Source organism: Amphiprion ocellaris, chromosome 2 (assembly GCF_022539595.1).
Source record: "Amphiprion ocellaris isolate individual 3 ecotype Okinawa chromosome 2, ASM2253959v1, whole genome shotgun sequence".
Lineage (NCBI taxonomy): Eukaryota > Metazoa > Chordata > Actinopteri > Pomacentridae > Amphiprion > Amphiprion ocellaris.
The window spans coordinates 40,598,066-40,613,820 of record NC_072767.1 but is presented as its reverse complement, the minus strand read 5'-3'; the positions used below and the strand labels follow the sequence as shown (position 1 = coordinate 40,613,820).

Below are 15,755 nucleotides of genomic sequence, written 5' to 3'. Positions count from 1 at the left end.
TCTGTGGGCAGTTTTATTATCAGTCTGTGTGCATGTGTGAGCTTCCAGACCCTCTCAGTGCAGACAGCATGGCTGGAACCATGTTACATAGTTTGATATATTTACTACCAAGTCTCGGTAGTGAGGTTAGACCAGCTGGAGGCCAGGGACTGGGTCATTTCCTGGACCACAGTGGCGTCTCTTATTGAAAACCACTTTAATCTTCTTTCATACTACCACTACAGCAAATAACCAGCACCATATGTGGAAATTAAACATGTCTCGTTTTTTTAAGCATGTTTCAAGCTTAATTCATTTTTGGACAACATGAGCAGTAAATCTTGAGGTGCATGGTTTCTGTTAGCTCGGTCTGTTTCAGGTCGGCTCCTGAATGGCTCCAGGGGAGCAGCAGATGTAAACCGTGGTGGAGCTGAGAAGGCTTGTAGCTCGTCTGGCCCTGCTGACCACCAGGGCTACCGTCTGTCCACGATCAGCACATTCACCAGAGGCACAGACATATGGGGCTCATCCTCACATGGAGACTGAACTAGAACATACTTGGCTTGACTTGACACTTGACAGGCCAAATATCAGCCTTCATGGAGCTACTGCAGCAGATCTGGTACAAAAAAATATCACCGCAGTGAGCAATTTGCAATTAACTTCAAAGTTTTAGCATTTAATGTGCTACTTGTAGGAGATTTCATTTTAAAAGTGTAGCTTAACCAGCTCGTCATGGCTTGAAACTGCCTCTCCAGCAAGTCTCTTCTCGCACAGACAAACTGCAACTCCAACACTAACAGTTGTTGGCTGTCTCATAATAGGTGGACTTTGTGGTGTCCTCGTTCTACTGTGAAGATTCTGTGAGCTTGGCATAGCGGTACTTGAGTCACTTCTCCACTTGCTGCAGGTTCTGGTTGAAACAGCCCTCCAGCTTGCAGCCGATCTCCTGAAGAGCAGAACAAGGACTACAACCGCCGGCTGCGGTCCAAGACTAGAATAGGAAGAGTAGAAGTCTGTCTGTTGGGCAAGTGACTCACAGGAGAGGCAGCAAATGACATCAAGGATGACCACAACACCAACCTGTCCAGCTTGCAGGTAGTGAAACTCATAATCTGACTCATCGGAAGCAGATTGGGGGTATAAGCTTATTAGATGCACATTTAGGCAGTTTTCTCCTTTTTTCCCTCTACTTACAAGTTTTAAAAATGCCCTCCAAGCAGAAACCTAACACACTGAAAATTTCAGGTTTGCAAAGATTTTGGATTGTGCAGTTTAGTAATTTTAATGACTTGCCCCCCCATGGACAAATGTTCCACCAACACAATTCCCTCGATACAAATTTGAGGGGACACCATAAATTCATCTTTCATTTAGCTCCATCCAACACAGTTGTGATTGGATCAAAGCGATCCAAACAACAAATGAGTGTTTTTCCCCCATAGCAGAATAATTATCGAGTGGAGTCAGACCATTCTGCAGCACAGAATGGTCTGACAATGCAAGACAAGGGAACACAGGACAGGACTGGCAGAGCTAGGACCATGAGCAACTGCACCTTCAAAACAAAATACTTGCCTACACTCACATACACTCATAATCTAATCCAATCCAACACATAGACCGTAAGTCACTCTTTTGCTTCCACCTACTTCAGAATGCAGCAGTTCGGCTTTCTACTAGTTCTAACAGACGACATTCTGTTCTCTGTTCATTTTAGAATTCATTTGAAGATTTTACTGATCACATCTAAAACTGGTCAGGATCTTGCCCTAAGCTATATAACAGAAATGCTGACCTCATGTGAGCCAGGGTCTTATATGCTCAGTTGGGGCCTTTCTGACTGTTCCAGAGTCGAGGCTTAAGTTTACAGGTCTTTTGTCATCAGGGCCCTCGGCTTTCATGTGATCTGTCCAAGGAGATAAGACTGCAGAATCAGTGTCTTCCTTTAAATCACTTCTTGAAGAGCACTTTTATAGACTTGTTTTTATGTGATATCATCTCTCACTCACTTTGACTCTGCACTATGGCATTTTTGGTGCTTTATTTTTTATTTATACCATTTGGTTTTTGTTCTATTAATTTCTATTAACCAAAGTCTATTCAACTATGAATTTAGAATATGTGATCTTTAGGATTCCTCACTTCCTCCATCCATACATGATGGATTGTTGTTAGATGATGACAGGACACATTGGGGGTGAGAGGTTGTTTAGATTGTTTCATTGCATTTTCATTCCTTTCATCTATAAAGCACTATGTGTTACATTTAATTTGTACGAAAAGTGCTATATAAATGAAGTGTGATTGATTGATTCAGTTGATTTTTACTGAAATTCAGCTTCACTGCATTTTCTATTATTTACCTCGTTTAACTCGCTTTCTCCCCTTTATTGCTTTTTTGGTAGTTTTTCTTTCTGTTTGGCCCGACAGGCTTTCTATTGTAATACTGTCATTGTCTTTGCCTCTGTTCTTTATAAAGTTGTTATTACTATACGTACGACCGATCTGCCATAAATTCCACTAGTACAAAGCTTTTACATTTACAGTTTTTCCTGACAATGCTACTCCTATCATTGAGGTTATAGTTAGCAGTGGTGCTCGTGTACTTGACTGCATTACATATAAAAGTGTTCCTAATACTTCCTCAACCTCATTAACATATATGACGCCTTTGGCAGTTTCAGTCAGTCATGACACTCACTATGTCGATGGTAGAAGTCCATAAGAGTCTGATAAAGACACACAGTACATTAAAGTCCCACAAGAACCTGCAGAACCTGAGCATTGTGATGCCTTTGGCCTTGTTTTTGTGTTATCTGAATGCTACATCTATGCATTCTTTAGCTGTCCTCGTATACAGATCTTTTATGATAAATGCATTGCCTCAGATGCTGCAACTCCTAAAATAAAGTCCAATGAAAGTGATTAATGTTGCTTGGCAACAAATGTAGAGATAACAGACAATGGAACAGATATTAAAGAAAAAGCCTGTTCCAACAAAGCCACATCTGTACTTGTATGTGTACACAGTGCAGGTAATCAAAAACACATGGAACAGGTCATGCATTTCTCAAAGCTTATTTTTCCTTGTAGCTTCAATAAGTGTACAGTCCATATGTACATTGTTGTTTGTACGTGTGTTGGAGCATGTTGTACCTGGCTCCGATGTAGAGCGTCCGGTTGACCTGGAGGATCCTCTGGATGTGTAGAGGTTCTTGTCTCAGCCACGTTCTGTGCGGCCGGCCCAGAAACACCGGGTATCTTCTCACAACTGTCGGCGAACGAGACACAGAAAATAAACAGCGGCTGATCTCCGACTGACACCCATCTTTGACACGGGTATAGAAGTGTTTTCATGTTAGTTTGTTTTGACAGTTCAGCAGCAGTAACAGGTATTAAAGGTGAAGCGAAGACAGCGTCTGAGATCTGCATTTGAAAGAGCAGCATATCCGCAACATTAAGCTTTTTGCGACACGGGAGAAGAGCACAAACAAATCACCTGAAAATGAAAGATGTCAGCACCACACCTCATGTGTCTTCACATTCACAAGTTTTTTTCTTGTTTATTTGTTGACTGATTGAGATTCACTTTTGATGAAACGTTCATTTACACGCTTGCTTTTTTTTGCGTTGACAAGTTTGGCAATACATGTTCTGCCGAGTGATTCGGATAATTCAAAAGCAGAGACGCCGACATCAAAAAGAGAAAAACAAAACGTTCAGTGGTTTTGAGGACAAGGTTTTCTGTGCATCAAGGAGCAGGAACCTTAAGGGAGAGAAATCTATGATAAAAGTGGTGAAATATTTTCTGACTTTTGATCATGTTGTATCACAGATGTGCAGAAATACAGAGAAAAACAAAAGCGGAAAAAAAAACAGGCAGAAATAACAGCTACCTATGAATAAGATGGATTACTATTAGAAAGCAGTATGGCTATCTGTCTTTGACCTTCGCTGGGACTATTTTCATCTGATATCCTCTCATCTGCTCTCTGCTCTGTCATCATGACTTCTTTATATCCCACCTTTCTTCTTCTTTTTCAACTTTATATTGTGTCTGCTTCTTCTTTATTCCTTTCCTGTACGCTGTAATTTCTTACAATAGTGTCTGAATCACTCCATCCTGAGACCCGCCGTGATTCATTCTTTTCTATCCTTGTCCTCCACTCATCTCTATTGGTCCACCTGCGCCTCTATTTGTCTCGTCCGTCCGTCCAGGTGAACCTTCTGCTGTAACTTATAGTCTAATGCAGCCGATCCTACACAGTTCGAAGCATCCTGACAGCCTCTATACTCTGCCATTTGGTATTGATACGCCAAGGAGGGTCCGGACTTAGCTGGGAAACTGTCAGTCGATATTATCGAACCGCAATCAATCAAGGTCTGGAGACGGCTAAGCTGATATGGAGACGCAAAGTCTGAGTGTTGGAGGAGCTGCTGGTCTCTGGAGGATCTTAGCCTGTGTGTGGGAAAGTCATGAATGCGAGAGCCCCTTTTTTTCCTTTACATTCCGGTCCCATTCCTGACCCCACACCTCCTGACCTGGACACCAGTCAACACCATTCGTGTGAGACCTCCTCCATATGCTCCCCCCCCCTCCTCGCTTCTCCAATTCATCACCATGCGTGTTTGGCCACAACCCAGCACTTCACACATCACGGCCCGGCTGAGAGGCACGCATGGGAGTATGAGGCTACAGGGCAAGAAAAGTCAGAGGGTCACTACCTTCAGTGGGGATGAAGTTCAGGGGCCCCGGTTCCTCTGGGAACGCCGGGCTCGCCGTTCGGAGCAGCCAACAGAGCAAGAAGAAGGAGGGCCGGGCCACGGCTGCCATAGCAACACAACTGTGGAGTCTGTGGAAACATAAAAGAAAGAAAGAGCTGAGTAAAGACACTGTGCATAAACAGACAGAGACACATTCAATCAGTCAACTAACTAACTGGCAGGCGGGTTTTTCTCGACTGAAGCTCGATCTTTGTTTTCCCCTCAGCGTCTCTTCGTCCCGATGTGAGGCGAGACAAATAGTCGCTTGGACAGAGGGGATTAAGTCATGCACTGCGGGAGAAGCGTCCAGTCAGATCCGAATGCAACCGGATCGCTGTGGCATCACCACATCAAACATCACACCACTATGATCCATCTAAAACCTTCCAGAATGAGACATAGGGGTGAAATCGTGGGCAAGATAGAGGGAAAGATATGTCCTATACATACAGTAATTCTCCACAGAATGAGTGAAAGGCTAGTGAAATGGTCTAGACATCAAGCATTATCCAGGATATGAAAGAGACTGAGGCAGGGAGAGAAGTGGTGGTTTACTAAATTAAATGCTTTCCAGCCACGCAAATCACCTCGCTGCAAGCAGAGCTAAACTGACGGTATTTTTCATCGGGCAGGACTGAGCCACATGCAGATTTAGGATGTAATTCATGTGGAAATACAAATGATACCCGAATGACGTTAGCCTACACAATCCATCTAGGAAGTGAGAAAGAGAAAAGCTATTAGAAAGTGCCATTGACTTCAGAAGTAGCATGAGCTGGACCTCAGTTTTCCGTCACAGCATGTGTGATTTAATGTGCTTCCAACGGACACTTTTATGAACTTATTATTGTTTTAAGCTCTGACTCTTCTGTAACTACCCATCAAGTTTTCCCCTCACCATACTTGCCTGGCATGAAATTGCATTTTCATAGAAATTGCCCACATTGTACATAGTGTAATTTGAAAACGCCACACTTATCTTGTCTCGTCGAGTAATTTGCTTTGAAAATCTAGCGGAGAGGCCTTGCATCCTCCACCAGTATGAACACAAAACATTTCTCACAGCCATGCATGACTGTAACATTGAAAAAATTTGAATACTCAAGGTAGGATTTCTCTATGCAAAGCGCGTTAGCATTTTACTGTGGTCACACATGCACAGCGTGTAACATGAGATGAAATCAAACACTGGATCTGGGATATCCTTTTAGTGGAAAGTCGTCTTCTGTCGAGTTCAAGTTAACATCAGGGGTTTGCATGTGTTACTCGCAACAACTACATTTTGTTGTGTATTGCTATTTAAGTTAGAAATTACAACAAGAATTGTGAGAAAATCTAGCACAACAACTTCAAAAGTGTGTATAATACAATAAAATTCAATGCAAACACATAAAATTACACAACCTATAGGTCCAAAGGTATATGAACATCTGAATATTACATGCAAACTGTAAAAAGTTGAGCATGTCGCCTTGTTTTGGGAAGATTTTCTACAATTTTTCATAATAATTCAGCAAAAAGAAATGGCAACTGGTTCATGTTAGTGCTGAGATTAACATAATACAAAAGGCATCAATGGAGGAAGGTGACATACACTATTGCATAGTCTTCATAGTAGTATGAATGAGACTTCCTTCTCCATGTTACTCTTCCCCTCTCTTCCCCTCAAAGGATACAAACAGCCATTGTGCAGCCCATCTCTTTAATGGAGTCCCAGACATAACCTTATCAGGACACATAATCTTTATGGGACATTTCTCAAATTCCCCACTCTGACATCAGAATAAAAGTGGGAGGCATGCTAATTACTCAACACCCACAAGCCAAATTACACGAGGTGAAGGGTAAAGAGTCACGGAGGAGAAGAAAGGAGGTCACAGGGGTGGAAAGAGAGAGAGATGGAGTGAGAGATAAGTGAGAAACAGAGGAAGAAGACGAGAAGTCAAGAAGCCAGTCTATCCAATCAGAGGTTCTATTGTTTCTGCTATTAATAATGTATGAATAAATGTCAGGCGGTACGCATTCGATTAGTATAATTAGACACCCTGGGCTATACAATTTCATGGGACAGCAGAATAAGTAGATACACAAGTATTAAACCAAGTGTGTGCATGCTGTGTGTGTTGTGTATGCATGTGTGTGTGCGGACTCGCAAATGGTTCTGAGCCAAAGCATCTCTGTAATTATGACAAATGGCCACAGCCGAGTCCATTCAGAAGCATCGCTGCATGCTACAAGCTGTACAGTAGTGTGCCATTATCGTTGAGCGAAGCCTACTGCAAGGCACATATACATTTCCCCATTTGGAGGAGACACTAATCCGAAATATTCAACCCCAGGGTGCTATAGCGCTCCGTGTTCAAAATTGAAATGGCAATAGATGTCACTGAAGTCATATCGAGGTTGGCACACTGTGCTTGCTCTGTGGGTTTTTTAAAAAATGTTAAAAACTATACTGTCAGAGGTGAATAGTCAGTTCTTTCACCGTGGGGAACTATTGCTTCCAGTGTTGTGACAAAGATATTCAAGGGCTGACTTCAGGAATGATCCCAACAGCCCTGTTTGGAAGCTAATACAGATGTCAAGTGGTGACAGAGGAGGGAAAAAGGCAAATGATAGCTGGTCAAGTATAATCTGAGCCTTAACATCTCATCCACACCAACAATATTTAGCTCAGCTGCTGAAACGGGACCCCTGAACTCAACACCACTCTTGACTCAACTCCAACACCGACTTGTTAATTTGTCTCATCTCACTACCCCAGATCAGGTTGGAGGTTGCAAAATCTCGCTGGACTTCATCAATGCCATCTCCCACTGTGGCCAACTTACATAACAAATCACCAGCCAATCAATGATCTCTAGTGTCTTAAGCAAAGCCCTAATGAAGACCGATACTTATCTGATACAAGTCAGGTCAGAGAGCAGAGGCTTAAAAGAGAAGAGGAAATGATGTGAGGAATGCCTTAATGTTGAATTGGATGCTGGTTATGGATAGTGACCCTTTCATTCAGGGGTCTGGGTACATTACATGCAACTAAAACACCTCATCACCATCAAATGAAGACGCTAATATGCTCTGAAATGCTTTTGTCACTTATTACAGCTGCCATGGCTCTCGCCTTCTCTCCTCATTCTTTCTACCTTTTATTCCTTTCACCACCTCGTTATGCAGTTGTTTCTCTCCTGCTCTGCCTTCGCCTCAGTCTTGATGATGTGTATGTTCTCAGCATGAGTCCGTTACACAGCCGTGAGGTACTTGCACTAAAAATTGGACAAAGGCTTGAAAGAAAACCGAGATTATGCATGTCCTAGATATAGGGAAAATGGTAATGAAATAGAGCAGTATTAATGGGGACACAGTGGTAGTTGGGGTATTTGTGATTAAAATATTTAACAGGGTGGTTGTCGAGTATTATGTAGATGTATCAGAACACAGTACAGCAATAGCCTATAAAATAATCCCTTTTCACACTGGTCGCCCAGCTTCAAAAAGCCTTCACAGAGGAAGAAAGAATTTCAACATGATCTATTCCAACTGAAATCCTGTTATCACCATTTTACAAGGCAAATTGTATTTTTCTGCTCACCAAAAAAGTCAAAGGGTTGCCATATAATCTGCAGGTATTTCGTGTATTAAAGCCGCACTCATTGACAATAATGTGCTTTTTATATTAACAATGACTCACATCACTACTTCGTCATGTGGTGCTTTGTGAAAGGGGACAATCTCAATAATGAACCCTCAGAGTATAACCCAACTCTGCAGTTACACACAGTGGAAATATTTAGCCTCTTTGAACACACGGTTTTAGTCTTACAGACCACAATGTCACTGTTTTCACGGCTCTCGTTAACCTCTTTTCTGGCCGCAGCAGGCAGCTGATTTCAGTAGAAAAAGCTCTGATTAACATACAAAGTGCTATCAAAAAGTTCTGAAGTTGTGCCTCTCGGGAGCAAAAATAGTACCTGATTTAAATTGGTCACTATGTGCAACAATACTCTGCTCACAATGCTCCTGCCACAGTTGAAATCTTTGCTGGAAGTCCTGTTCTGTAAGCAAGTCGAGCGCTATCTGCACTGAATCACATCCATTGTGTGAAAATGACAAGTTCATTTTAGAGGAAGAAGTTGCAAGGGGGGCAAATCTGGCAAGTAGGGTGAGTAAAGAGCAATGATTGTGCTGGTGTGGCTAAAAAAGCTGCATGTTTTCAACAGCTAGCAACTGCATTGCTATTACACCACAGTTTAGGCCATTTGACCCAAATATTCTTCTTTAGAAACCGCAGGACATTCCAGTCAAATTCAGGATCGACATTCTGAACTAGGAGGATGAATTCCTCATGTACAACCCCAACACAAGCATCCTCTTAGTCACGCCCCAGGCCTGATTCATCTTCTTCAGCTTGGAAACTGTAGATTCTTCCGCTGAAAACACTGATGTTTGGTCTCTGGGTTGTAGCTGCAGACTCAACTCTTGTCACTGCTCATATTCGTCAACATGAAGGCAGTTGACAGAAATCTTTACAGACTTCGACATTGCTTCTGCAGAACCAGTGGGGGAGTCGCAAATGCACACCTGCAAGTGGTCGCAAAAATGCAAGTAACACAGGTCCCAGTGTTAATCACATAACATCACGTTGAATCCAGACTCACAACTGTTGCATGATTGAGCCAAGCTCAGTGTGAGCGCCACAGGAACAGACCGTTTGATCGCACCTCGTATAGCTTGGTACCTGCTCAGTACCATATGCCAGCCATAGCAACTGGTGAACTAGTGAAGCATGTAGCAGCTGAACAAAAGTCTGATGTGATACTTTGAAGTTGCTGCAGAACATAAAGAGAGAGTTTATTTAGATTCATCAGGAACACAGCACTAAATGAATGCACGTCTTGGGTTTGGCGTCTTGTGGTCCTGGGTGGCTGTTTTTATCAGTTAATGCAGGTTAAAAGTTTGCAGAAGTGCAATAATTCTCTGTTTTTTGAGATCAGTATATTTTTACACAATTGTCATATGAACAGGGAAACTCTCCAGCAGTAGTAGAAGCTCTACTGGCAGCAGCGGATGATGTAGTACTACCAGAACCTTGTTTGGATTCAATTCAATTTACAGTTTTCAATAATGCTCTGCAAAAAAAGAAAAAAAAGATCTGCAGAAAATACCAGAGAGGAGACAACAACAACCTGAAGGCTTTCATGGTTTATTGTAAAGCAGACACACTTAGCTAGCACAAGACTTTGGGTCTGATTCAGTAAAACGCTTAACAACGTTTTAGGAGGAATTAATGCTCAGAGAAACACTACTTTGCTGCAGGCACAAGGGTGAGCTCCACCGAGATGACCTTCAGGGTTCAGTACATGAGAACGTGCTGGGAAAAGATATTAAGTAAGCAGTGGAGGATTATATGATTGTTCTGTTTTCTTTATGTGGACTTAAAGACACTTCATAGATTTCCCAGAGAGTGGCCTAATTGTAATATTAGTGAGAGAGAAGAGGCTGCTTTATGGAGTGTGTAGAATCAATGAAAGGTGAAACCCCCATGCTGCTTGGATCCCCTTCAGTCAGCAATAACACAAGATGCTGTATGCAGCAGGGACGTGAAGAGAGAAGGGAATGAAGAATCATGTGTGAGAATGAAAGCTGGGAAAGAGGGATTTAAGGCAAAGATGGAAAGAACACAGCGGCTATGAAAAAAAAACAGACGTACAAGAACAGGGAGAGGACGAGCCAGGACAAAGTAAATGACGAAAATAAGGCACCATGGGGAGGGATGAAGAGAAACAGAGGTGAAAGAGAGACAAGTGAGGCATTCAAACAGGGAAGGGAGTCACACCGGATGTACAGAAAGTGAAGCCAAAGAATGTCCGGAATGAGACTGAAAGACAAAGACGCAGAAGAGAGGAAGAGCATCGAGCCAATAGTACTCTTGCATTTCCAGATTTATCTTCACCCTGAGCCAAGAGGAGACAAGGGGAAAGAATCGTCTGGCTCTGGACTCGCATGGTTTGCAACTTATCTAAAGTGATGCTATTTTTCTGTATCTCTTTATGTGTGACAAAGTGGGAAGATGGGTCAACAGTGCAACCATTTCTGTTCAGACTGCCTCTGAATAACAGAATCCAGACACACCAGACTGGTGACACGTTGTTATATACCTGTGTCTGTACCCTGGAAACCTCAACCTTATAAAGTCAGCCGTTGAGTGCATTAAAGACATAGTTAACTGGATGAGCCACAACTTCGTGCAACGCAACAAAGACAAAACCAAACTTCTTGTTATTAGCGCTAAGCCGCTGTGGCGGGAAACATGTTCTCATTAGCATCGTTGCCCCTGGAAGTACAGTACCACAAAGGTCATAAAGAGTGCATTTGTTGATTAGAACCTCATGTTCCAGAGCCACATCATCAAATACAACAATATATCACATTTTTATAAGTAAGATGCTTGTTAACAGATGCAGAAAACTTTGATGAACTTGTTTGGCGTTGGAACAATGCCATCGACAGACAAGTATGTTGATTTCTTCATTGGTAACACTCTAAAATTGTTGTTTTTTGAAGCATCTGTACATGACACACAAATATAACTAGCTAAAGCTAAGGAATAGCCATGGCTATAGCAACTGAACTGTAGTTTACTTAATGAAAACACTCACTAAAACACCTTAATTGTAGGTTCATGACAGGATGCAAACTCCTACAGCAATATCCTTACTTCAACTACAAATTCCTACATTGACATTGGTCATCCAAATACTTTCTGAAATGCCACTATAAGATTCCTAACAAGACAGAATTTGAACATATCACAATTTTTCTCAGATCTGGTGTTTGGCTTCTGGTTAATCTCAGATTTCATTAAAAATTCTACTTCTTGTCTATAAACACAGTACCTCTCTGCCTTGTTTAATTCATACAAACCTACAGACTTCTCAGGCATTCTAATGCAAGCTCTTTTATGACAGGCTCTCTAAATCAAAAAGCGGAGGCCGCTTTCAGTTGATATTTTAAGTGAAAAGAAAAACATAATTCATAATAATTATCATTAAATACAATTCTCAACAGAAAACCCATACTGCATTAGTTTTGCTCCAGCATTAACACTGTAGGAACACAGACTGGAAATGTTTGTTTCCCCTATGACTTACTTTTGAATACTTGTATGCATTTAAACAGCATCTGTCTGTCTGTGAATTGTGTGCATAATGATTCATATGGAAGCTGCTTCCGCTGAGTCCAAACACTTAACCTCTCCCCAACATACAGCAGATGCAAATACGCACATGCACATACTTCACACACAGATACACACAAGGAAACAAAATCTCCTCTGGGCATTGTGAGTTCACTTAAGCCAAACTGCAACCTTCTCCCCACCTCTATCTCTCTCCGTCCTAATGTAAAAACGATGTCGGAATTCCCTCAACTACAGCAAAAGGGACACACAAGATTTCATTCCTTTTGCTCAGGACTGGAGTGACCTGGGGTCTGTTTACTAGAATTCTGCACCGCCGTGAAATCCTGCAGCCTCTATAATATCACACATATTTAAAAAGAGAAAGAAGAGGGGGTAAGAAGCGAAAAAGGGAAAAGAACGGAGACAAAAGAGGTCGAGTGCATCGTAAATGAAATATGAAGAGCGACCTTTTTGAGCAGAACACTGATTTTCCCATGCACTGTAAAAAAGGCACAGATTTATGTGGTGGGAAATATGTGCAGCATGAGCAGCAGGACAAACCATTCCTTTAACACTCAGAATCAAATCGTGACAACTTGTGCTCTGCTGCTGCTACATCAGTACTCCTTTGGTTAGAACAGCGTCTTCTTTTCACAGAACCGTGTGTCTAATGGAGATATAATTTCAGGGGATTTAAGGGTTGGTGCAGGAATAAGATAATCTTTGACTCGTTCTCTCAGATGTGGATGTGTTCCCATTAATGGGTGAGAAGCAGCCCAGTGGAAGAGCGGGATGACGGAGCAGCAGTAATGTAATACGTGTACTAGCTTATTGTTGATGAATGGATATCTTTGAGTATTACTGGAGCTCTCCCTGGAGTTATGTCACTGTCATTAACCTTCACAGTCCTCAAAATTACTGCTGCAGAGACATCAGGAGACGGAAGAGCTGTAGTGACAATCTAAAAGAAGCAGAACAAAGATTTTGCAGCAACGTCTGCAAGAGTATGCAGGTTAATTATAGGTCTGTGTTTCAGGAAGATTCTCCAACGAGAAGCAGCGAGATGAATCATTTCATTCTTTTTCCACCCTCTGGCTGGTTACCCTTTCTTCTTTCAGTATAGCTTTTCTTCTTCAAGCAGTTCTGACTGTACTGGTCATCAAAACAGCAACGCGTGAAACAAGGAGAAAATCATGTCATAGCAGAGATAGGCCTGACCTTTGGCTTCCCACCAGTTTACTACCATCATTAGCAGGGCAGGGATCAGGGGCCAAGGTCATAAATCACTCTCAAACCATCCACGTAGGAGGAACCCAGCTACACTGCAGTAAAAATGAAAAGAAAACACACTCCGAGACTGACGGGAGGCTAAAAGCAACTCCATCCATCACTTGCTGGAGGCTCCATAAAGTCAGTAAAAAGAAAACACACAAGGCGATAATCTCCAACATGGTTATAAATAATACAGAAACCTTGCTAATGGCAGTAAGAGGTTCTGCAGCATGACAGAACCCGTCTTGATGTGATTATTCGGCTGAAATTCCCCAAAGGACAGTATTATCCTGCGTAAATACAGAGAGGTAACTCAATAGGGCAATATGTTCCCATCCAGAGACTGGCTGCCATTTTTTTTTCTTGTGAATCAGGAGGAGAGGTGGATTTATTGTAATGGCAACAACTGACTGTGAGAGGGGGGCAAGGGAGGCAAAGATAGAACATTTGGAAGAAAGTGGAGGGTAAAATGAAAACAGATTTTACTGCTTAGAGTTTATTATTCTTTTGGTAATAGACAGTATTGAGAAAAATAGTCAGAGGATGCAAATCACCTCTGGAATGAAAACAATAACTGGTTAGATTTGATAGATTTTATCCAGTTTTCATCATTTTTATGAAAAAAAAAGACAATTTCTTGGCTGGAAGCAGTACCTCTTAGTTTTCTGTTGCCAGGTGGAACCAGTGGAGACTCCAGAAAGTCACACAAAGCACAAACCTCCCATAAAACCAAGCAGCTGCCGGTTGTCATTTTACACTGCATTTAACAGACAGCTATGACAGTGGGATCGATCTCACTCATATAACTCTCTGCGAGAAAGTAAGCGCAAAAATGTCAAACTGTGCCTATGAATTTCATTGTAGACACATCTGTAATTGCCACAAGAAAATAACAAATCAACAAATCAGATTATGCAATACACAGATATTTTGGGATAATACAATGCATGAGAAAGGACAGCATGAAATTGTCCATGTAAGCAGTTCTGTTTTGGTGCATAAAAGAGCTGTCAGAAAAAGGAGGATAGCGAGGAAACACAAAGGTCTGTGTACATTTGTAGCTTCACAACAGCGTCTCTGTATGCTAATGGTGTTTAGTTTCTATCTTCCCTCCCTGCACAGCGCATGAAGCTTTCCCAGATGAAGGCCCTGCCTGGTTTCAAGATATTCATTGAAGAGTTAATGATGAAATAATTCACTGTGCAGAATCGCAATACATGTAAGCCACAAGCTATAACGTTCAGAAATAATGATCCCTCAGCTGTGTTCAGATTTCTGATTTATAATGGCAAATTTTTGCAGGAAATCATCTAGTCAGGGGCTCCACTGTGAACGCCCCCATCATAAACAGTATCTAAAAGCAATTTTCTCTTTCCCGACAGACACAGGGAGGCATAGCGCTATATCTTCTCCCAGCAGAAGGCTGACAGAGCAGGGCTGGCACCGGTAAAGATAGAAAAGTGTACCTGCGAGTCCCCCAGCCTTTGATTTCACACCGACGCTCGCGTACACGAGCATCCTCACTGCAGCTTTGAGCACGCAAGCTCAAAAAACTCAGTATATTATCAGCCTCCTGGACGCATCTCTCTACATTCTCACCTTCTCTTTCCTCCCTCCCATCTTCTCTCACCCAGTAAATCAGCCACCTGCTCATCCAGTACAGTCAGATAAATTCTACTTGTATCAATTTCAATATGAGCTCATCCACTACTGTGACTCCGGGTTCGCTTTTCTGCTTTATCTGTTGCTTTTAGATGTCAAACGCACACAGTGAGGCGTCAATCAACACACGTCTCCAGTTGACACATGAAGCAGCTGTGGATTTAAAAAAAAAAAAAGGAATCCTGTATGTGTGCTGAGCCATAGATCCAAAGCAAACAAACAGAAACAAACAAACACACATACGCGCTTTCGTTGCATTGCAGGCAAAACTTCCAGGCCTGGCTGTGTGCAAGTTTGATCCTCCTCACCGTGTCTGAGAAGCATGTTAATCAGCGAAGGAGGCTGCCAGCTCAGCCATATATGTCTCTATCTTTCTTGCTCTTCACTCCCTGCATCTCTCTGTCTTCTATCTGCATCTACTCTCTCCAATCTGTCTTCGCTCGTGTCAGACCTCCACCTCATTGTATTTATCTCGCATTCCTCTCCTTTCTCCTCCTGGTCTTGCCCCGGCTCTCATCCCATCACAACAAATCATGTCTGTCTCTTTGCTCCCACATTTTAATGCATCTCCTCCCTGGGTTGGAGCTGATGGGATTTAAGACACTAAAGACTGGATGGTTTATTTAGAAGGGCTCGGGGAAGATGGCTCACTTTTACCCACCAGCCTGACATTTCATTGCCCTCTTCTTCCCCCCTTCTTCCTCCTCTTGTGTCACTCTCTGCTCCTCCTGCTCTGAGGGTTTGGGATCTCTTCAGGGCTGGTGGTAAAGTGGATTTGCTGACTGGATCAGGCTGGATGCTGGATGGGTTTCACAGGACGAGTTTTTAAATCTTTGGAAGCCGAAGGGAAAGAAAAGACACAGGGAAGGTGGCAGGAGGAGGTTTAGGGACGTTTCCT

General features: G+C 42.4%; 1 protein-coding gene across 2 annotated transcripts in view; it reads right to left on the bottom strand.

Moving 5' to 3' along the window:
- sema6bb (sema domain, transmembrane domain (TM), and cytoplasmic domain, (semaphorin) 6Bb) overlaps positions 1-15,755 on the bottom strand; it is a 149,646-nt gene that overhangs the window by 79,884 nt on the left and 54,007 nt on the right. For both annotated transcript variants that reach the window (XM_055017381.1, XM_023299842.3), the window contains 2 exons: positions 4,708-4,835; positions 3,139-3,253 (listed from right to left, as the gene is read on the bottom strand). In XM_055017381.1, coding sequence (XP_054873356.1) covers positions 3,139-3,253; positions 4,708-4,816 — 224 coding nt within the window. In that variant the 5' untranslated portion in view covers positions 4,817-4,835. The remainder of the gene's footprint in view (positions 1-3,138; positions 3,254-4,707; positions 4,836-15,755) is intronic.